Genomic DNA, 23,287 nt, shown 5'->3' with positions numbered 1-23,287 from the left:
GAATAGGAGAAAGCCCTGCCTCCATCTGTTTGCTTAGAAATTCTAGGGACAGTAAGGAGGCCTGTGTCTTGTGACCGTAGCGTACGTGTAGGTATGTATGGCACAACCAAATCGGATAAATAGGTAGGAGCAAGCCCATGTAAAGCTTTGTAGGTTAGCAGTAAAACCTTGAAATCAGCCCTAGCCTTAACAGGAAGCCAGTGTAGATAGGCTAGCGCTGGAGTAATATGATATGGTTCTATTCAAGATTCGAGCAGCCGTGTTTAGCACGAACTGAAGTTTATTTAGTGCTTTATCCGGGTAGCTAGAAAGTAGAGCATTGCAGTCGTCTAATCTAGAAGTGACAAAAACATGGAGGAATTTTTCTGCATCATTTTTGGACAAAGTTTCAGATTTTTGCAATGTTAAAAAGCTATCCTTGAAACAGTCTTGAAATGTTCGTCAAAAGGGAGATCAGGGTCCAGAGTAACGCCAATGTCCTTCACAGTTTTATTTGAGACGACTGTACAACCATCAATATGAATTGTTTGATCCAACAGAAGATCTTTTGTTTCTTGGGACCTAGAACAAGCATCTTTGTTTTGTCCAAGTTTAAAAGTACAACATTTGCCGCCATCCACTTCCAAATGTCTGAAACACAGACTTCCAGGGAGGGCAATTTTGGGCCTTCACCATGTTTCATTGAAATGTACAGCTGTGTATCATCAGCATAGCAGTGAAAGTTACATTATGTTTCTGAATGACATCACCAAGAGGTAAAATATATTGTGAAAACAATAGTGGTCTTAAAACAGAACCTTGAGGAACACCGAAATGTACAGTTGATTTCTCAGAGGACAAACCATCCACAGAGACAAACTGATATCTTTCCGACAGATAAGATCTTAACCAGGCCAGAGCTTGTCCGTGTAGACCAATTTGGGTTTCCAATCTCTCCAAAATGATGTGGTGATCGATGGTATCAAAAGCAGCACTAAGGTTTAGGAGCACGAGGACAGATGCAGAGCCTTGGTCTGACACCATTAAAAGGTAATTTACCACCTTCACGAGTGCAGTCTCAGTGCTATGATGGGGTCATAAATCAGACTGAACTGTTTCGTATACATTGTTTGTCTTCAGTAAGGCAGTGAGTTGCTTTTAACAAAAATGTTTTGACAGGAATGGGAGATTTATTTATTTATTTTGTATTTATTTTTTCCTGGGTCAAGGTTTGGCTTTTTCAAGATAGGCTTTGGTACACATCTGGTGGATAGGGAGCCATTTATTATGTTCAACATAGGAGGGCCAAGCACAGGAAGCAGCTCTTTCAGTAGTTTAGTTGGAATAGGGTCCAGTATGCAGCCATAAGGTTTCATCAGTGTGTCGAGAGATATAGGATTAAAGAATGATAGTGTCTCCCTTAATCCTAGGTCATGGCAGTGTTGTGCAGACTCAGGACAACTGAGCTTTGGAGAAATACGCAGATTTAAAGAGGAGTCTGTAATTTGCTTTCTAATGATCATGCTCTTTTCGTCAAAGAAGTTCATGAATTTATCACTGCTGAAGTGAAAGCCATCCTCTCTTGGGGAATGCTGCTTTTTAGTTAGCTTTACAACAGTATCAAAAATACATTTTGGATTGTTCTTATTCTCCTCAATTAAGTTGGAAAAATAGGATGATTGCTCAAGACATGTGGGGTCTTCGTTACTGCATGGTACTGTCTTTCAAAGCTAGTCAGAAGACTTCCAGTTTGGTGTAGCGCCATTTCTGTTCCAATTTTCTGGAAGCTTGCTACAGGGCTCGGGTATTTTCTGTATACCAGGAAGCTAGTTTCTTAGGGTTGCGACTAGAGGTCGACCGATTATGATTTTTCAACGCCGATACCGATTATTGGAGGACCAGTTAAAGCAGATATCGATTAATCAGCCATTTTTTTTACATTTAAAATGTATTTTTAAAATGTATTTGTAATAATGACAATTACAACAATACTGAATGAACACTTATTTTAACTTAATATAATACATAAATTAAATCAATTTAGCCTCAAATAAATAATGAAACATGTTCAATTTGGTTTAACCTCTCTAGGGTGTCCCACCTGGCCAACATCCAGTGAGATTGCAGAGCGCCAAATTCAGAAATACTCATTATAAAAAATTCAGAAAAGATACAACTATTAAACATAGGTTTAAAGATGAACTTCTTGTGAATCCAACCACGGTGTCAGATTTAAAAAATCTTTACGGCGAAAGCATACCTTACAATTATTTGAGAACATAGCGCAGCAGACAAATCATTACAAACAGTAACCAGCCAAGTAGAATAGTTACACAAGTCAGAAATAGACATAAAATTAATCCCTTACCTTTGATGATCTTCATATGTTTGCACTCAGAAGACATTCATTTATTCAATAAATGTTCCTTTTGTTCGATAAAGTCTCTCTTTATATCCGAAAACCTCCGTTTTGTTCGCATTTTCTTCAGTAATCCACAGGCTCAAACGCAGTCACAACAGGCAGAAAAAAATCCAAGTTGTATCCGTAAAGTTCATAGAAACATGTCAAACGATGTTTATATCCACCCTCAGGTTGTCTTTAGCCTAAATGATCTATAATATTTCAACCGGACAATAACGTTGTCAATATAAAAGGTAAACAAGAAAGGCACTCTCTGGTTGTACGCATGAAAAAGCTCTGTGACACGGCAGGGTCCATTCATTCAGACTGCTCTTACCCCCTCATTTTTCAGAATAATAGCCTGAAACTATTTATAAAGACTGTTGACATCTAGTGGAAGGCATAGGAACTGCAATTTGAGTCCTAAGTCAATGGATACTGTAAATGGCATTGAATAGAAAATGACAACAACAACAAAAGAATCCTACTTCCTGAATGGATTTTCCTCAGGTTTTCGCCTGCCAAATCAGTTCTGTTATACTCACAGACATTATGTTAAAAGTTTTGGAAACTTTAGAGTGTTTTCTATCCAAATCTAATTATATGCATTTCCTATCTTCTGGGCCCGAGTAGAAGGCCGTTTAATTTGGGCATGCTTTTCATCCAAAATTCCAAATGATGCCCCCTACCCTAGAGAAGTTAAATAATGCAAAAACAAAGTGTTGGAGAAGAAAGTAAAAGTGCAATATGTGCCATGTAAGAAAGCTAACATTTAAGTTCCTTGCTCAGAACATGAGAACATATGAAAGCTGGTGGTTCCTTTTAACATGAGTCTTCAATATTCCCAGGTAAGAAGTTTTAGGTTGTAGTTATTATAGGAATTATAGGACTATTTCTCTCTATACGATTTGTATTTCATATACCTTTGACTATTGGATGTTCTTATAGGCACTTTAGTATTGCAGGTGTAACAGTATAGCTTTCGTCCCTCTCCTCGCTCCTACCTGGGCTCGAACCAGGAACACATCGACAACAGCCACCCTCGAAACAGCGTTACCCATTGCTCCACAAAAGCCGCGGCCCTTGCAGAGCAAAGGGAACAACACCTCAAAGTCTGAGAGCGAGTGACGTTTGTTAGTTAGTTCGCAACGAGCCAGGCGGCCCAAACTGTTGCATATACCCTGACTCTGCGTGCAATAAACGCAAGAGAAGTGACACAATTTCAACTGGTTAATATTGCCTGCTAACCTGTATTTCTTTTAGGTAAATATGCAGGTTTAAAAATATATACTTCTGTGTATTGATTTTAAGAGAAGCATTGATGTTTATGGTTAGGTACAGTCGTGCAACGATTCGCAAATGCGCTTTTGTTTAATCATCCCCCATTTGGCGAAGTTGGCTGTCTTTGTTAGGAATAAATAGTCTTCACACAGTTAGCAACGAGCCAAGCGGCCCAAACTGCTGCATATACCCTGACTCTGTTGCGTTAGGAGTGACACATTTTCCCTAGTTAAAAGAAATTCATGTTAGCAGGTTTAAATATACAGGTTTAAAAATATATACTTGTGTATTGATTTTAAGAAAGGCATTGATGTTTATGGTTAGGTACACGTTGGAGCAACGACAGTCCTTTTTCGCGAATGCGCACCGCATCGATTATATGCAACGCAGGATAAACTAGTAATATCATCAACCATGTGTAGTTAACTAGTGATTATGATTGATTGACTGTTTTTTATAAGATAAGTTTAATGCTAGCTAGCAACTTACCTTGGCTTCTTTCTGCATTCGCGTAACAGGCAGGCTCCTCGTGGAGTGCAATGTAAAGCAGGTGGTTAGAGCGTTGGACTAGTTAACCGTAAGGTTGCAAGATTGAATCCCTGAGTTGACAAGGTTAAAATCTGTCGTTCTGCCCCTGACAAGGCAGTTAACCCACCGTTCCTAGGCCGTAATTGAAAATAAGAATGTGTTCTTAACTGACTTGCCTAATTAAATAAAGTTGTAAAAATAATAATGATAATAATATAAAATCGGCCAAATCGGTGTCCAAAAATAGCGATTTCCGATTGTTATGAAAACTTGAAATCGGCCCTAATTAATCGTCCATTCCGATTAATCGGTCGACCTCTAGTTGCGACTGCATCTAGGGTATTACGCAAGGTTAAATTTAGTTCCTCAGTTAGGTGGTTAAACGACTGTTGTACTCTGACGTCTTTGGGTAGGTAGAGGGAGTCTATAAGGGCATCTAGGAATCTTTGGGTTGTCCAAGAATTTATAGCACAGCTTTTGATGAGCCTCGGTTGGGGTCTGAGCAGATTATTTGTTGTGATTCCAGGATTATGAGGAAAAACATTAAGATACACAATATTTATTCCATGTGACAAAACTAGGTCCAGAGTATGACTGTGGCAGTGAGTAGGTCCGGAGACATGTTGGACAAAACCCACTGAGTCGATGATGGCTCCGAAAGCCTTTTGGAGTGTGGACTTTTCCATGTCAATATTAAAGTCACCAAAAATGTGAATCTGCCATGACTACAAGGTCCGATAGGAATTCAGGGAACTCAGTGAGGACCGCTATAAAAAGTGATTGAGTAGGCTGCATTGATTTCATGACTATAAGCTCAAAAGACAAAAACGCAGTCATTTTTTTTTGTAAATTAAAATTTGGTATTGTAAATGTTAGCAACACCTCCGCCTTTGCGGGATGCGTGGGGGATATAGTGTAACCAGAAGGAGAGGCCTCATTTAACAGAGTAAATTCATCAGGATTAAGCCGTGTTTCAGTCAGGCAAATCACATCAAGATTATGATTAGTGATTAGTTCATTGACTATAACTGCCTTGAAAGTGAGAGATCTAACATTAAAGTGGCTTGGGGGGGTTGTATCATTTGATTTACATAACATGCCTACCACTTTGAAGATGCAAAATATTTTTTATTGTGAAACAAACAAGAAATAACACAAAAAAAACAGAACTTGAACATGCATAACTATTCACTCGCCAAGTCAATACTTTGTAAAGTCACCTTTTGCAGTAATTACAGCTTGGGGAATGTCTCTATAAGTGTTGCACATCTAGCCACTGGAATTTTTGTCCATTCTTCAAGGCAAAACTGCTCCAGCTCCTTCAAGTTGGATGGGTTCCGCTGGTGTACAGCCATCTTTAATTCATACCACAGATTCTCAATTGGATTGAGGTTTGACTAGGCCATTCCAAGACATTTAAATGTTTCTCCTTAACTTCTTGGTGATAGGGGGGCAGTATTGAGTAGCTTGGATGAATAAGGTGTCCAGAGTAAACTGCCTGCTACTCTGTCCCAGATGCTAATATATGCATGTTATATGCATATTATTATTAGTATTGTAGTATCGTAAAACTGTTTGAATGATGTCTGTGAGTATAACAGAACTCATATGGCAGGCGAAAACCTGAGAAAAATCCAACCAGTAAGTGGGAAATCTGAGGTTTGTAGTTTTTACAACTCTTTGCCATTCCAATATACAGTATAAATGGGGTCATATTGCACTTCCTAAGTCTTCCACTAGATGTCAATAGTCTTTAGAACTTTGTTTGAGGCTTCTACTATGAAGGGGGGCTGAATGAGAGGGGATTGAGCCAGGTGTCTGGCAGAGTGCCACAGGCGGGGACGAGAGAGTTAGCTCTCGTTCCATTGCTTTTCTACAGACATAGAAATTCTCCTTTTGGAACATTATTGAAGATTTATGATAAAAACATCCTAAAGATTGATTCTATACTTAGTTCGACCTGTGATATATATTTTTCAACTTTTCGTCCGAAGTTCGACTGGACCTGCACGCGCGTTTGGATTTGTTTACCAAACGCCCTAACAAAAGAAGCTATTTGGACAATTGTGAACTTTATCGAACAAATCAAACATTTATTGTGGAACTGGGATTCCTGGGAGTGCATTCTGATGAAGATCATCAAAGGTAAGTGAATATTTCTAATGCTATTTCAGGCTAATGTTGACTACACAATATGGCGGATATCTTTTTGGCTGCTTTGTTTTCTGAACGCTGTACTCAGATTATTGCATGGTTTGCTTCATCCGTATTTTTTTTTTTAAATCTGACACAGCGGTTGCATTAAGGAGAAGTACATCTCTAATTCCATGTATAACACTTGTATTTTCAGCAACATTTATGATGAGTATTTCTGGAAATTGATGTGGCTCTCTGCAAAATCACTGCATGTTTTAGAACTACTGAACGTAACGCGCCAATGTAAAATTAGATTTTTTTATATAAATATGCACTTTATCAAACAAAACATGCATGTAGTGTGTAACATGAAGTCCTATGAGTGGCATCTGATGAAGATCATCAAAGGTTAGTGATTAATTTTATCTCTTTGTGCTTTTTGTGACTCCTCTCTTTGGCTGGAAAAATGGCTGTGTTTTTCTGTGAGTTGGTGGTGACCTAACAAAATCGTTTGTGGTGCTTTCGCTGTAAAGCCTTTTTGAAATCAGACACTATGGCCGAATTAACGAGAATTTTATCTTTAAAATGGTGCAAAATACTTGTATGCTTGAGGAATTTTAATTATGTGATTTTTTTGTTGTTTTGAATTTGGCGCCCTGCACTTTCACTGGCTGTTGGCGAGGTGACACGCTACCGTTCCACATATCCCAGAGAGGTTAAACCACTTGAGTGTTGATTTAGCAGTATGCTTAGGGTCATTGTCCTGCTGGAAGGTGAACCTCCATCCCAGTCTCAAACCTCTGGAAGACTGAAACAGGTTTCCCTCAAGAATTTCCCTGTATTTAGCCCCATCCATCATTCCTTAAATTCTGACCAGTTTCCCAGTCCCTGCAGATAAAAAACATCTCCATAGCATGATGCTCCGCCACCACCATGCTTCACTGTGGATGGTGTTCTCGGGGTGATGAGAGGTGTTGGTTTGCGCCAGACATAGTGTTTTCCTTAATGGGCAAAAAGCTCAATTTTAGTCTCATCTGACCAGAGTACCTTCTTCCATATGTTTGGGGAGACTTCCACATGCCTTTTGGTGAACACAAAACGTGTTTGCTTATTTCTTTCTTTAAGCAATGACTTTTTTCTGGCCACTCTCCCGTAAAGCCCAGCTCTGTGAAGTGTACGGCTTAAAGTGTTCTTATGGACAGATACTCCAATCTCCGCTGTGGAGCTTTGCAGTTCCTTTAGGGTTATCTTTGGTCTCTTTTTTGCCTCTGATTATTGCCCTCCTTGCCTGGTCTGTGAGTTTTGGTGGGAGGCCCTCTCTTGGCAGGTTTGTTGTGGTGCCATATTCTTTACATTTTGTAATAATGGATTTAATGGTGCGCCGTTGGATGTTCAAAGTTTCAGATATTTTTTTATAACCCAATCCTGATCTGTACTTCTCCACAACTTTGTTTCTGACCTGTTTGGAGAGCTCCTTGGTCTTCATGGTGCCGCTTGCTTGGTGGTGCCCCTTGCTTAGTGGTGTTGCAGACATTTTTGCCTTTCAGAACAGTTGTTTATATACTGAGATCATGTGACTCTTAGATTACACACAGGTGGACTTTATTTAACTAATTATGTGACTTCTGAAGGTAATTGGTTGCACCAGATCTTCTTTAGGGGCTTCATAGCAAAGGGGGTGAATACATATGCACGCACCACTTTTTTTCAGTTTGCTTTAAAAAGAAATTAACCCGTTATTATTATTTTTTTTTCACTTCACCAATTTGGACTTTTTTGTGTATGTCCATTACATGTAATCCCCCCAAAATCAATTTAAATTACAGGTTGTAATGCAACAAAATAGGAAAAACGCCAAGGGGGGTGAATAATTTTGTAAGGCACTGTGTAAGTAGCCCTATTTTGAGATGTGAGATATAACAATCTCTTTCAATAATGACAGGAATGGAGGTCTTTATTCCAGTGAGATTGTTAAGACGAACACCGCCATGTTTAGTTTTGCCCAACCTAGATCGAGGCACAGACACGGTCTCAATGGAGATAGCTGAGCTGACTACACAGACTGCTATGCTAGTGGCAGACTCCACGAAACTGGCAGGCTGGCTAACGGCCTGCTGCCGGGCCTGCACCCTATCTCATTGAGGAGCTAGAGGAGTTAGAGCCCTGTCTATGTTCATGGATAAGATCGACAGGGCTCTAACTCCTCTAGCTCCACAATGAACATTCCAGGCTCACATCATACCTACAAACAAACACATTTACCACAACATACACCGGTTGTTGTATTGTGTCTGACATCTGATAGCCATCAGCAGCTGACTTCCCCTATTTGCCAGTCCTGACACAGAGATAACCCAACACATAAAGACACACACACACACACACACACACACACACACACACACACACACACACACACACACGAACAAACCAGAGGCATAAACACACATTTACATGAGAGGCGTACGTACGTACACGAGGTATATACACATTCATGCATGCAGACACTGTCGATGCATGCACACACATGATCAATCACTTTCATATTTGTGTATACAGAATCACACACTTGTGTCTAAACAAACACACACACACACAAGGAGCATGCAAATAGTCACATCACACACGTACTCTCACCCACTTTTAAAAACATCAAGGGAAGGAGTGAAAGCGGCACGAGGATTCTTTCAGAGGAACGTTACCCACGGCAACAGGAAGCGGGTGGCAGTTTCAAAATGTCAGCCTGGCTGCGTTCCCACAATCACTCAGACTGGCCTCTAGTTTTTTTTTTTTGGGGGGGGGGGGGCAAGATGGTCGTTGTTATTTCACAGTATGGTTTACTTATATACTCAACCACTTATTTTGAACACACTTCTTCTGTTACAGCACTGAAGGCACTATATGGCGTGCGAAACTAAAGTTTTACAAGACAACATATGGGCTGCGTTTTAAATAAATGGCACCCTATTGCCTATATAGTGCACAACTTTTGACCAGTGCACTATATAGAAAATTGGGTTTTGGTGAAGAAGTGCACTATAAATGGAATAGGGTGCCATCTGGGACACAACCATTGTTTCTTCACTGATCTGGATATACTTTTATATAGAGGTTTCGTTATTATTAGACAGGTGTTGTGAGAGTAAAGTCGTTCCTGCATGGTGTTTGTGGTTTGTGTCTCTGTAACATGGCCTGTTGAGCTGCTGAACACATAAACAGGTTTAAATATAGACCGAGCTTGAGCAGACAGATTCAAATTTAGTTCCCCCTTCTCTTTATTTCTTTACTCTCTGTCACTTTATTTCTCTCTCTCTTTCTTTCTCTCTGTGGCTCTCTTTAGTGGAGAGGTTGAAATTGTCTCTCTCGCTCTCTTTTTGTCTCCACCCCCCCCCCCCTCTTTCTGACCAAGTCGTTGGATGAGGTAACTGTTATTTCACTGTGTGTTGCTTTGAGCTCACCACCACTTTTGATATTAAATAATGCACTATGCACCAATCCAAATACACTGTCATGTATAAATACTGTTACCGAAGTCTAAGGTATTGACTGGTGAATACTTGTGTTGTAATAGTGTAAAAGAGATCTGCCTTGTAGTTGGGATAACCTACAGGTCATGTTAATAAATCAATTAATCAGTTTTGAATTTATAAAACCCTATTTACATCAACAGTTCACAAAGAACAACCCTGTCCAGAACCACAAAGGTAAAAGGGTTCAATGACTGAGATGGCAAATATGCTGTTCATGTACAGTTGAAGTCGGAAGTTTACATACACTTTGGTTGGAGTCATTAAAACTTGTTTTTCAACCAATCCACACATTTCTTCTTAATAACAAACTATAGATTTGGCAAGTCGGTTAGGACATCTACTTTGTGCATGACACAAAGTCATTTTTCCGACAATGGTTTACAGACGGATTATTTCACTTATAATCCACTGTATCCCAATTCCAGTGGGTCAGAAGTTTACATACACTAAGTTGACTGTACCTTTTAAACAGCTTGGAAAATTCCAGAAAATGATGTCATGAATTTAGAAGTTTCTGATAGGCTAATTGACATCATTTGAGTCAATTGGAGGTGTACCTGTGGATGTATTTCAAACTCAGTGCCTCTTTGCTTGACATCATGGGAAAATCAAAAGAAATTAGTTAATACCTCAGAAATGTTTTTGTAGAACTCCACAAGTCTGGTTCACCCTTGGTAGCAATTTCCAAACACCTGAAGGTACCACGTTCAACTGTACAAACAATAGTACGCAAGTACAAACACCATGGGACCACTCAGATGTCATACCGCTCAGGAAGGAGACGTGTCTCCTAGAGATGAACGTACTTTGTTGCAAAAAGTGCAAATCAATCCCAGGACAACAGCAGCGACCTTGTGAAGATGCTGGAGGAAAAATATTACGGTTTGCAAGTGCACATGGGGACAAAGATCGTACTTTTTGGAGAAATGTCCTCTGGTCTGATGAAATAAAAATGTTACTGTTTGGCCATAATGACCATCGTTATGTTTGGAGGAAAAATGGGGAGGCTTGCAAGCTGAAGAACACCATCCCAACCATGAAGCACGGGGGTGGCAGCATCATGTTGTGGGGGTGCTTTGCTGCAGGAGGGACTAGTGCACTTCACAAAATAAATGGCATCATGAGGTTGGAAAATTACGTGGATATATTGAAGCAACATCTCAAGACATCAGTCAGAAAGTTAAAGCTTTGTCGCAAATGAATTTTCCAAATGGACAATGACCCCAAGCATACTTCAAAAGTTGTGGCAAAATGGCTTAAGGACAACAACGTCAAGGTATTGGAGTGGCCATCATCATGCTACTAAAAACGAATTGAGTGTTTGTAAACTTCTGATCTACTGGGAATGTGAAAAAAGAAATAAAAGCTGAAATAAGTCATTCTCTCTAATATTATCCTGACATTTCACATTCTTAAAATAAAGTGGTGATCCTAACTGACCTAAGACAGTGAACTTTTACTTGGATTAAATGTCAGGACTTGTGAAAAACTGAGATTAAATGTATTTGGCTGAGGTGTATGTAAACTTCTGACTTCAATTGTATGTTACCAATGTTTTGCTTAATATAACCTCACATAATTTGTTTGTTATTTATGCTACACATGCCTGTATTTATTTCTTCACTAGTCAAATCAAATCAAATGTATTTATATAGCCCTTCTTACATCAGCTGATATCTCAAAGTGCTGTACAGAAACCCAGCCTAAAACCTCAAACAGCAAGCAATGCAGGTGTAGAAGCGTGGTGGCTAGGAAAAATTCCCTAGAAAGACCAAAACCTAGGAAGAAACCTAGAGAGGAACCAGGCTATGAGGGGTTGCCAGTCCTCTTCTGGCTCTGCCGGGTGGAGATTATAACAGAACATGGCCAAGATGTTCAAATGTTCAGAAATGACCAGCATGGTGAAATAATAATAATCACAGTAGTTGTTGAGGTGCAACAAGTCAGCACCTCAGGAGTAAATGTCAGTTGGCTTTTCATAGCCGATCATTAAGAGTATCTCTACCACTCCTGTTGTCTCTAGAGAGTTGAAAACAGCAGGTCTGAGACAGGTAGCACGTCCGGTGAACAGGTCAGGGTTCCATAGCCGCAGGCAGAACAGTTGAAACTGGAGCAGCAGCTCGGCCAGGTGGACTGCAAGGAGTCATCATGGAGTCATCAAGGAGTCATCATGCCAGGTAGTCCTGAGGCATGGTCCTAGGGCTCAGGTCCTCAGAGAGAGAGAGAGAATACTTAAATTCACACAGGACACCGGATAAGACAGGAGAAGTACTCCAGATACTACTGACCCTAGCCCCCCGACACAAACTATTGCAGCATAAATACTGGAGGCTGAGACAGGAGGGGTCAGGAGACACTGTTGCCCCATCCGATGATACCCCTGGACAGGGCCAAACAGGCAGGATATACCCCACCCACTTTGCCAAAGCACAGTCCCCACACCACTAGAGGAATATCTTCAACCACCAATTTACCATCCTGAGACAAGGCCTAGTATAGCCCACAAAGATCTCCGCCACGGCACAACCCAAGGGGGGGCGCCAACCCAGACAGGAAGATCACGTCAGTAACTCAACCCACTCATGTGACGCACCCCTCCTAGGGACAGCATGGGAGAGCACCAGTAAGCCAGTGACTCAGCCCCTGTAATAGGTTTAGAGGCAGAGAATCCCAGTGGAGAGAGGGGAACCGGCCAGGCAGAGACCGCAAGGGCGGTTCGTTGCTCCAGAGCCTTTCCGTTCACCTTCACACTCCTGGGCCAGACTACACTCAATTATATGACCCACTGAAGGGATGAGTCTTCAGTAAAGACTTAAAGGTTGAGACCGAGTCTGCGTCTCTCACATGGGTAGGCAGACCATTCCATAAAAATGGAGCTCTATAGGAGAAAGCCCTGCCTCTATCTATTTGCTTAGAAATTCTAGGGACAATTAGTCGGCCTGCGTCTTGTGACCGTAGCGCACGTGTAGGTATGTACGGCAGGACCAAATCGGAAAGATGAGTAGGAGCAAGCCCATGTAATGCTTTGTAGGTTAGCAGTAAAACATTGAAATCAGCCATTGCCTTGACAAGAAGCCAGTGTAGGGAGGCTAGCACTGGAGTAATATGATCAAATTTGTTGGTTCTAGTCAAGATTCGAGCAGCCGTATTTAGAACTAACTGAAGTTTATTTAGTGCTTTATCCGGGTAGCCGGAAAGTAGAGAATTGCAGTAGTCTAACCTAGAAGTAACAAAAGCATGGATTAATTTTTCTGCATCGGTTTTGGACAAAGTTTCTGATTTTTGCAATGTTACGTAGATGGAAAAAAGCTGTCCTTGAAACAGTCTTAATATGTTTGTCAAAAATGAGATCAGGGTCCAGAGTAACGCCGAGGTCCTTCCCAGTTTTATTTGAGACGACTGTACAACCATCAAGATTAATTGTCAGATTCAACAGAAGATCTCTTTGTTTCTTGGTACCTAGATCAAGCATCTCTGTTGTGTCCGAGTTTAAAAGTAGAACGTTTGCAGCCATCCATTTCCTTATGTCTGAAACACAGGCTTCTAGCGAGGGCAATTTTGGGGCTTCACCATGTTTCATAAAAAATGTATAGCTGTGTGTTATCCGCATAGCAGTGAAAGTTAACATTACGTTTTCTAATGACATGCCCAAGAGGTAAAATATATAGTGGAAACAATAGTGGTCCTAAAATGGAACCTTGAGGAACACTGACATTTACAGTTTATTTGTCGGAGGACAGACCATTCACATAGACAAACTGATAGCTTTCTGACAGATAATATCTAAAACAGGCCAGAACTTGTCCTTGTAGACCAATTTGGGTTTCCAATCTCTCCAAAAGATTGTGGTGATCGATGGTATCAAAAGCAGTACTAAGGTCTAGGAGCACGAGGACAGATGCAGAGCCTCGGTCTGACGCCATTAAAAGGTCATTTACCACCTTCACAAGTGCAGTCTCAGTGCTATAATGGTATTCATAAATCCTGTTAGACTTTCATCTAAAAGAGTGGTGGATGTAATTTTGATATTTAATCTGGATTAATTCAACAGTTTTTAATTTGTTTAGTCTAATCAACATGATTTTTCAAGCTATATGTCTCATCAAAGAGCATTGGAATGAAGGCTGACTGATCAACCTCTGGATTGTATGTTTCTGCCATTGGATCTTTGTTCTCTGTTTTTGCTCTTCCAGGAAGATTCTTCCAACATCACTATCCTGGGGCTACTGCTGGAGTGCAGTTTACCCAAGAGCATATACAGCCAGCCGCAGGTACTGGGCATCTCATCACTTTTTTTAAACCGCCCCCTTTTCACTATAATTTCGTCAATATGTAAATTGTTTATCATTTTTAACAGACCAAAATATACTTTACATTAGTTTAAAAAATGTACACGAGATAAAAATATAAACAATGCCAAACTAAACAGATATGCATGTGTATGACCACTTTATATTTTTGAGACAACCTATTTGCGTTTTAAAGGGCAAAAAATTGAAATTACAAAGTCCTTATTCCATGCTAACTGTAAGAATAACTTTTCATAGCACTTATGGCCATTTACTAATGATTTAATTCTTTTTTTCAACTATTATCAACATGAGCTGCAGTGTTGTGATATCTGACTGCAGTCTGGTTCCTCAAGAAGCCCCAAGGACAGTGAGACCACTTTCTAGGCGCATAATTGCTTGCTCACGAGACCGTTAATTGGCCGGGAGCTTCCCTAAACACAGGATACGCAATCACCGCCATGGTGCAAGCCCCACCCACCACTCTATCTCCCAAACCTAACTCAACTTTGTTTTGTTTGTTTGTTCATAATGACTTGTGAATACTACTAGTATGGTATAGCCTGGTCCCAGATCTGTTTGTGAAGTATAGCCAACTTCTATGGTCAGGGGGGATGAGTACTAATATGGCTTTTTCAGGAAGTGTGTGTATCTGTGGTATCCACAGGGGCTTGGTGTTTGTTATTTTAGGCCGAGGCCCTGTGGGGTCTAGCCAGGGATAGCGAGCTGTCTGTTTCTTAAGTCCAAGCCTGAGTCACCCCTCCTCCTAAGATGACAAAGCCTGGTTTGCGCTGAGCTTTGCACACCTCAGATGCTGATCTTGTCAGCTTAAGGCAGGGTTTGTGGGTTAGGTACAGTACAGAGGGACTGGAGAGAAGCAGGTTGATGCCCATAATTTTACCTCTAGCTGGCTGTGTGTGTGTGTGTGTGTGTGTGTGTGTGTGTACAAGCATGCACCCACACTCTTAGTATTCTCCCACTCTTCATCGCTTCCTCTTTTCCTTTTCTTACACAATTTGACTCATTTGTCTCTCACCCTGTCCCCCTTTTTTGCCCCCCAATCTCTCTCCACATTCCACTGATCGCACCTTCTACATGCCTCTTCATTCTCTCTTTGCTCTATTCAACCAACCCCCTCCCCCTTTCTCCCTCCTTGCTCCCATACCATAACTGGTATGCCTTTCCTGCCGTATCCCCAGGGGTCGTGCTTCCAGAGTGTTGAGGACAACACGGCCAGGGTGGAGCAGGGACTCAACCTCCAGATCAGGCTGTCGGAGCACACAGAACGTCCTGCTGACATGGACAAGCTCAAGCCCTACGTCATCGAGCACATCCTGGTCCTGTTGGTTGCCCCAGCGACGGGCTTCTGCTCCGCCAACGGTGGGTGTCGAGGGCTAGGGGACTAGTCTTTGGGGGTGGAGGTGGGGTAAGGCATGAGAGCTATAGGAATAACTTCAAATATTTTAGGATGTTGGTAGGTTTCAATAGAGAATGTTGGTGTTCTGCTGGTTTATAGACCTCTGCACCCCGCCTAAAGAAAAATCGGAGAGAAACACTGATTAGGATTTGGGAGCCTTACCACTTACCATATTTTTAAAATTGTATTGAACCTTTATTTAACTAGGCAAGTCAGTTAAAAACAAATGTGTATTTATAATGATGGCCTACACTGGCCAAACCCGGACGTCGCTGGGCCAATTGTGAGCCGCCCTATGGGACTCCCAATCACAGCCGGTTGTGATACAGCCTGGATTCGAACCATAGTGTCTATAGTGACGCCTCAAGCACTGAGATGCAGTGACACCTAGTCAGCTGTACAACTGAATGCATTCAACTGAAATGTGTTTTCTGCATTTAACCCAACCCCTCTGAATCAGAGAGGTGCGTGTGGGGGGCTGCCATAATCGATATCCACGTTTTTGGCGCCCAGGGAACAGTGGGTTAACTGCCTTGCTGAGGTGCAAAACGACTGATTTTTACCATGTCAGCTTGGGGATTCGATCCAGCAACCTTTCGGTTACTGGCCCAACACTCTAACCACTAGGCTACCTGCACTACTCGGGAGCCAAGCTAGTTGTAGAATCAAACATGTCCTTCCCCAAATTCTCATCTTAACCATTAAAGGGGAAACAGCAAAACTGATCTTAGATCAGCCCATAGGTATCCTCATCACCATCATACCCCATATTACATACACAGGGCCATTAGCGCTCCTTAATCAGGACTAGACTATATTGTGTAGAATAGACTACATCTCCCTGCTCGAAGATCACAATCACACCAGGCATGTAGCCTATAGATTGATGGTAGATTAACATTGGTTTTGTCCCAAATGGCACCCAATTCCCTACATAGTCCACTACTTTTTACTAGGACTCATAGGGCTCTGGTCAAAAGTAGTGCACTATATAGGTAATTGAGTGCCATTTGGGATGCAGATTTGTTTACAGTTTGGACATTAGATGTTCTTTCCTTGTTCTTCTGTCCACTGACTCTACATCATAAACAACTAAGGGATGTTTTCCTGGCTTTCTCCATTTACATTGTAATAGTAGACTTACACTAGGGTCTGTTTCCCGGACCTAGATTAAGTTGCACTATGGCTGTAAAGTCAACCTTTTCATGTGTGAAAGAAAACATGCATTATTTGACATTAGATAGAACATTTTATTTCTGTGAAACAGTGCTAAAACAGTGAACGGGTTGGTCATGAAGCGTGAACCGTAGCACAGGCACTGTTCATCCACAGTCTCACTTGCAGAGAAACCTGAGGTTGAAAGGAATTGCCAGAGCCAAGGAAATCAGCCCCGAAGTGTCAACTCAGCACTTTCATCCACCAAACTGCTGCAATGCTGCTGTAGGCTAGAGCACTCCGTTTTTATGATCGCAGCATATTGTAAATGTAATCACCTCCTTTCACTTAATGCTACTGTGCAGGTCATACCAAAGTAGCACCGCTTTTACCTAGTGAGTAACATTAGATCTAATTTTACGTTAATTGTCACAGTCAATTTTTGTCTTCTGTACAACTGATGGGATTGGCATGCATGAATGGGATAGATGGGGCATTTACCTTCTACCTTGAAATGGGCATCATAGAGCATCAGCATTACGCTTTTAGATTATGTGCATGGAATATAGTCACAGTACCTAAAAGGATGAGCTCTCAATCATGTCAAGTTGCCCTGAAGATTGTTTTGTTATTGACTGTCTGTCTAAAGGTGGATGTATCCATTTTATGTGCATAGTGACACTTACTGGTGGCAGAGAGAAGTGCAATTTTCAGTGTTTTGTTGGGCAGCAATACAGTATTTATTCGATCCTGTCATTTATGTTGATAACATGTCATTAACCTATTATGTTTTAATTGTATCCTACAGGGGAGTTAAACATTGGAATATGTATGTTGAATTCAGGAGGAAAGAAACTTTATGTGAAGGTAAGTTTCTGTGCAAACACATGCATAGTACTCAAATGGAGTACTTATTTAATATGTCTTCAGTATTACCCATGCAGGAGTTTATATTGTATCTAACAGCAGTTTTGTTATTTTTTTCTTAGGAAATGCAGTTGTTATCCAAAGTGGACAGCGCTCTGGAGTTCAGCCCAGTCCTGCTGAGAACATCAGCGACAAACTTCACACAAGTGGCTACTCTAGCCTGCAGAGGTACATTTAAATGGCAAAGTAGAGGAATACTGGGTCTATTTGCCATTTGTGGTAATAATGTTGATCTCTTAAAAGTAAAGGAACTTGCGAACTGCTCTTGATATGTCATCATCAAATTATTCCCAAGCACCTGCAACAACCAAACTCAGCTGCGCGAGATATTTTGCTAATGAGTTGATAGCATGTGTGTATATGTATATTTAAGCAATAAGGCCAAAGGAGTTGTAGTACAGTGCCTTCAGAAAGTATTCATACCCCTTGACTTATTCTAAATTTTGTTTTTACAGCCTGAATTCAAAATGGATTACTTATTTTTTTTGCCCACCCATCTATGCAAAATCCATCATAATGACAAAGTGAAAACATGTTTCTAGACAATTTTGCAAAGTTGTTGAAAATGAAATACAGAAATCTAATTTACATAAGTATGCACACCCGAGTCAATACTTTGTAGAAACACCTTTCACAGTGATTTCTGGGTAAGTCTTTCTGGGTAAGTCTCTAAGAGGTTTCCACACCTGCCCATTATTCTTTTCAAAATTCTAGACCATTTTCAGATCTTGCCATAGATTTTCAAGTAGGTTTAAGTCAAAACTGTAACTCAGACACTAAGGAACATTCACTGTCTTCTCCGTTGTAGATTTTGCCTTGTGTTTTATGTTATTATCCTGCTGAAAAGTGAATTAATCTCCCTTGGTTTGGTGGAAAGCAGACTGAACCAGGTTCTCCTCTAGGGTTTTGCCTGTGCTTAGCTCCCATTACATTTATTTTTTATCCTGAAAAACTCTTCAGTCTTTAGCGATTACAAGCATACCCATAACATGATGCAGCCAACACAATGCTTGAAAATCTGGAGTGTAATACACAGTACTACTATATTGGATTTGCCCCAAACATAACACTTTGTATTCAGGACCAAAAAATGATTGCTTTGCCATATTTTTTGCAGTATTACATTAGTGCCTTGTTGCAAACAGGATGCATGTTTGAATATTTGTATTCTTTACAGGCTTCCTTCTTTTCACTTTGTCAATTAGGTTAGTATTGTGGAGTAACTACAATGTTGATCCATCCTTAGTTTTCTCCTATTACAACCATTAAACTCTGTCATCATAGAGTACGAGTCATAATACCCATAAATACCCATAATACCCCATTATGAATCATAATACCCATAAAACCTAGTGGTCAAACAAGGAAATGGTTCCAATCGTTTTTCCACCAAACATCTTTCCCATAGGGGATTTTAGAAACACTTAAAATAAGGGCTGAGTTTCATGTAGGCCTACCCTGAGAGAGATTTACATGGTTATGAAAACATCTCACCAGGGTAGGCCTACATGAAGCTGCCCTTATGTTAAGTGTTTCTAAAATCCTAGATGGGAAATATGAATGGCGGAAGAAACGATTGGAACCATTTCCCTGATTGACCGCTAGGTTTTATTGGTGTTATGACACCTCCACTGTGCCTGAGTGGTTTCCTTTCTCTCCTGCAACTGAGTTAGGAAGGACGCCTGTATCTTTGTAGTGACTGGGTGTATTGATACACCATCCAAAGTGTAATGAATAATTTAGCCATGGTCAAAGGGATATTCAATGTCTGCTTAAAAATATATATATGTTTTACCCCTTTACCAATAGCTTATCTTCTTTGAGAGAGATTGGAAAACATCCCTGGTCTTTGTGGTTGAATCTGTGTTTGAAATTTACTGCTCGACTGAGGGATAATTGTAGGTAGTCATTCAAAAATCATGTTAAACTATTATTGCACACAGATTGAGTCCATGCGACTTATTATGTGACTTGTTAAGCAAATATTTACTCCCGAACTTGATTTGGGCATGCCATAACAAAGGTATTGAATACTTATTGACAAGACAATATAATGTTTTATTAATGTTTAAAAATTGCAAAAAAACATAATTCCACTTTGACGTTATGGGGTATTGTGTGTTGGTCAGTGTCAATAAATCTCAATTTAATCCATTTAAAATTGTGGCTGTAATACAACAAAATGTGGAAAAAGGTGAGGGGTGTGAATACTTTCTGAAGACACTGTCCTGTATATGGCCAAAATGCCATGGCTATAAGGGCTGTTCTTATGTACGACGCAACGTGGAGTGCCTGGACACAGCCCTTAGCCGTGGTATATTGGCCATGTACCACAAACCCAGAGGTGCCTTACTGCTATTATAAACTGGTTACTAACATAATTAGAACAGTAAACAAGTTATTTTGCATCACACAGGCAATCAGTATCCAAGACTAAAACTGTGTGTGTGTGTGTGTCTGTCTACAATGCCTTCAGAAAGTATTCATACCCCTTGACTTATTCCACATTTTGTTGTTACAGCCTATATTCAAAATGGATTAAATAGATTTTTCCCTTACCCATCTACACCAAATTCCCCATAATGAGAAAGTGAAAACAGGTTTTTAGAAATGTACAAAAAAAAGAATACTGAAAAATCTCATTTACATAAATGTTCACACAAATGTGCTATGACGCTCCAAATTGAGCTCAGGTGCATCCAATTTTATTTTATCATCCCTGAGATGTCACTTCAACATGATTGGAGCACCTGTGGCCAATTCAATTATTTGGAAATGATTTAGAAAGAAACGCTCCTGTCTATATAAGATCTCACAGTTGACAGTAGTTTTGTATACCATATAGCTGGGTATTTGGAAATGGCCACAGAATGATTTTTCAATACCGTTAAATAGTTCTTTCAAGTTTTTTTTATTCATTTGAATATTTGTAGCTACTTTTTATGTAAATACCTGCAGTCAACTTGTGCAATATGTTAGGAGATCGCATTTTCCATTTCACCTGTCACAAGATCTTTTATTATGAAGCTTACCGATAGTCCTCAGTCACTCACTGTTGTGCAGCACGCGCTAGGTCATCTAGTTACAGTATGGAATTCACAACTAAATGTTTGCCAGCTAGATATTATTATAAAATGTTCGCTATGCACTATTAGCATTTAGTTAGCATTCTCTATGGGATTTTACATGTACTTGTTAGCATTGCTAACCTGTGTTCAGTGCCAGTATTACTGAATATCCAGGTATGGCACAAGGTTGGTATGACAATCTGGATATCACCCAAACCTAGTTGACAGTGCATGCCAGAGCAGAAACTATACAATGAAGTCCAAGGAACCGTCCGTAGATCTCCAAGAGAATTGTGATTAGGCGTATATCTGGAGAAGGACATAAAATAATTTCTAGAGTGTGCCTCCATCCACTGAAAAAATATGGAACTACCCAGACTCTGCCTACAGCTGGCTGTGTGAGCAACCGGGCAAGAAGGACCTTGGTGACCAAGAACCGAATGAACTACAGAGTTCCTTGGCTGAGATGGGAGAATATGCCAGAAGGACAACAGTCTTTACAGCACTTCACTAATCTAGGCTTTCTGGAAGAGTTGCCAGACGGAAGCCACTCCTGAGAAAACGGCACATGACAGCATGCCTGGAGTTTGCAAAAAGTCACGTGAAATACTGAAAAGAAGGCAAAAGATTCTGTGGTCTGATGACAAAAATGGAACTGTTTGGCCTGGATGCAAAGTGTTATGTCTGGATAAAACCAGGCTCAGCTCATCACTCGTCTAACACCATCACTACCGTGAATCATGGTGGTGACAGCATCATGCTAAGGGGATGCTTATCAGCGGCAGGGAATGGGAGACTGATAAGGATAGGGCGAACAATGAATGGAGCCAAATACAGGCAAATCCTGAATGAGAACCTGCTTCATAGTGCAAATGACCTTGGACTGGGGGTGAAGATGTACGTTCCAACAGGACAATGACCCCAAGCATACAGCCAAAGCAATGCTGGAATGGCTTCAGAACAAGAATGTGAAAGTCCTTCAGTGACCCAGCCAAAGCCCAGACTTGAATCACATTGCATAACTGTGGAAGGCCTTGAAGATTGCTGTTCACCTCCATTCCCAATCTTCAGAAAATCTGCATGGAAGAATGGGAGAAAATCCCAGAATCCAGATATGTAAAGCTGATACAGACATACCCAAGACGACTCAAAGCTGTAATTAAATAAAATTGTATTATTCACATGCGCCGAATACAACAGGTGTAGTAGACCTTACAGTGAAATGCTTACTTACGAGCCCTTAACCAACAATGCAGTTTAAAAAAATACGGATAAGAATAAGAAATAAAAGTAACAAGTAATTAAAGAGCAGCAGTAAAATAACAATAGCAAGACTATATACAAGCAGGTACCGGTACCGAGTCAATGTGCGGGGGCACCGGTTAGTTGAGGTAATATGTACATGTAAGTAGAGTTATTAAAGTAACTATGCATAGATGATAACAACAGAGAGTAGCAGAGGTGTAAAGGGGGGGGGGGATGCAAATAGTCTGGGTAGCCATTTGATTAGGTGTTCAGGAGTCTTATAGCTTGGGGGTAGAAGCTGTTTTGAAGCCTCTTGGACCTAGACTTGGTGCTCCGGTACCACTTGTCGTGCAGTAGCAGAGAGAACAGTCTATGACTAGGGTGGCTGGAGTCTTTGACAATTTTTAGGGCCTTCCTCTGACACCGCCTGGTATAAAGGTCCTGGGTGGCAGGAAGCTTGGCCACAGTGATGTACTGGGCTGTTCGCACTACCCTCTGTAGTGCCTTGCGGTCAGAGGCGGAGGAGTTGCCATACCAGGCAGTGATGCAACCAGTCAGGATGCTCTCGATGGTGCAGCTGATCTTGGTCTTCTATTGACGCTTTGCCTGAATGATGGTTCATCAGAGGGCATAGCGGGATTTCTTATAAGCTTCCAGGTTAGAACCCTGCTCCTTGAAAGCGCAAGCTCTAGTATTTAGCTCAGTGCGTATGTTGCCTGTAATCCATGGCTTCCGTTTGGGGTATGTACATATAATCACTGGGGACGACGTCATCGATGCACTTATTGATGAGGCCAATGACTGATGTGGTGTACTCCTCAATGCCATGAGAAGAATCCCAGAACATGTTCCAGTCTGTGCTAGCAAAACAGTCCTGTATCTTAGCATCTGCTTCATCTGACCACTTTTTTTATTGATCTTGTCACTGGTCAGATTTGCCATGGAGGGCGAGGGAGAGCTTTGTATGCGTCTCTGTGTGTGAAGTAAAGGTAGTCCAGAGTATTTTTCCCTCTGGTTGCACACTTAACAAGCTGATAGAATTTTGGTAAAACGGATCTAAGTTTCCCTGCGTTAAAGTTTCCCGGCTACTAAGAGCGCTGCCTCTGGGTGAGCTTTTTCTTGTTTGCTTATGGCGGAATATGGAATACAGCATTCAATGCTGTCTTAGTGCCAGCCTCAGTCTGTGGTGGTATGTAAACAGCTACCAAAAATACAGATGAAAACTCTGTAGGTAGATAGTGTGATCTACAGCTTATCATGAGATTCTCTACCTCAGGTGAGCAATAGGTCGAGACTTCCTTAGATATCGTGCACCAGCTGTTATTTACAAA

At 40.9% G+C, this 23,287-nt stretch overlaps 1 protein-coding gene across 8 annotated transcripts in view; it reads left to right on the top strand.

Annotated features, from left to right (window-relative positions):
- The window catches only part of LOC109894197 (transmembrane protein 131-like), a 109,199-nt gene that overhangs the window by 49,794 nt on the left and 36,118 nt on the right, over positions 1-23,287 (top strand). For 7 of the 8 annotated variants that reach the window (XM_031828497.1, XM_031828498.1, XM_020487480.2 and 4 more), the window contains exons 8-11: positions 14,049-14,126; positions 15,344-15,524; positions 17,525-17,583; positions 17,706-17,811. In XM_031828497.1, coding sequence (XP_031684357.1) covers positions 14,049-14,126; positions 15,344-15,524; positions 17,525-17,583; positions 17,706-17,811 — 424 coding nt within the window. The remainder of the gene's footprint in view (positions 1-14,048; positions 14,127-15,343; positions 15,525-17,524; positions 17,584-17,705; positions 17,812-23,287) is intronic. The other variant, XM_031828499.1, reaches the window with a different exon arrangement.

The sequence above is a fragment of the Oncorhynchus kisutch genome, linkage group LG7 (assembly GCF_002021735.2).
Source record: "Oncorhynchus kisutch isolate 150728-3 linkage group LG7, Okis_V2, whole genome shotgun sequence".
NCBI lineage: Eukaryota > Metazoa > Chordata > Actinopteri > Salmoniformes > Salmonidae > Oncorhynchus > Oncorhynchus kisutch.
The sequence above is the reverse complement of the archived record's forward strand: the minus strand, read 5'-3'. Positions and strand labels throughout refer to the sequence as shown.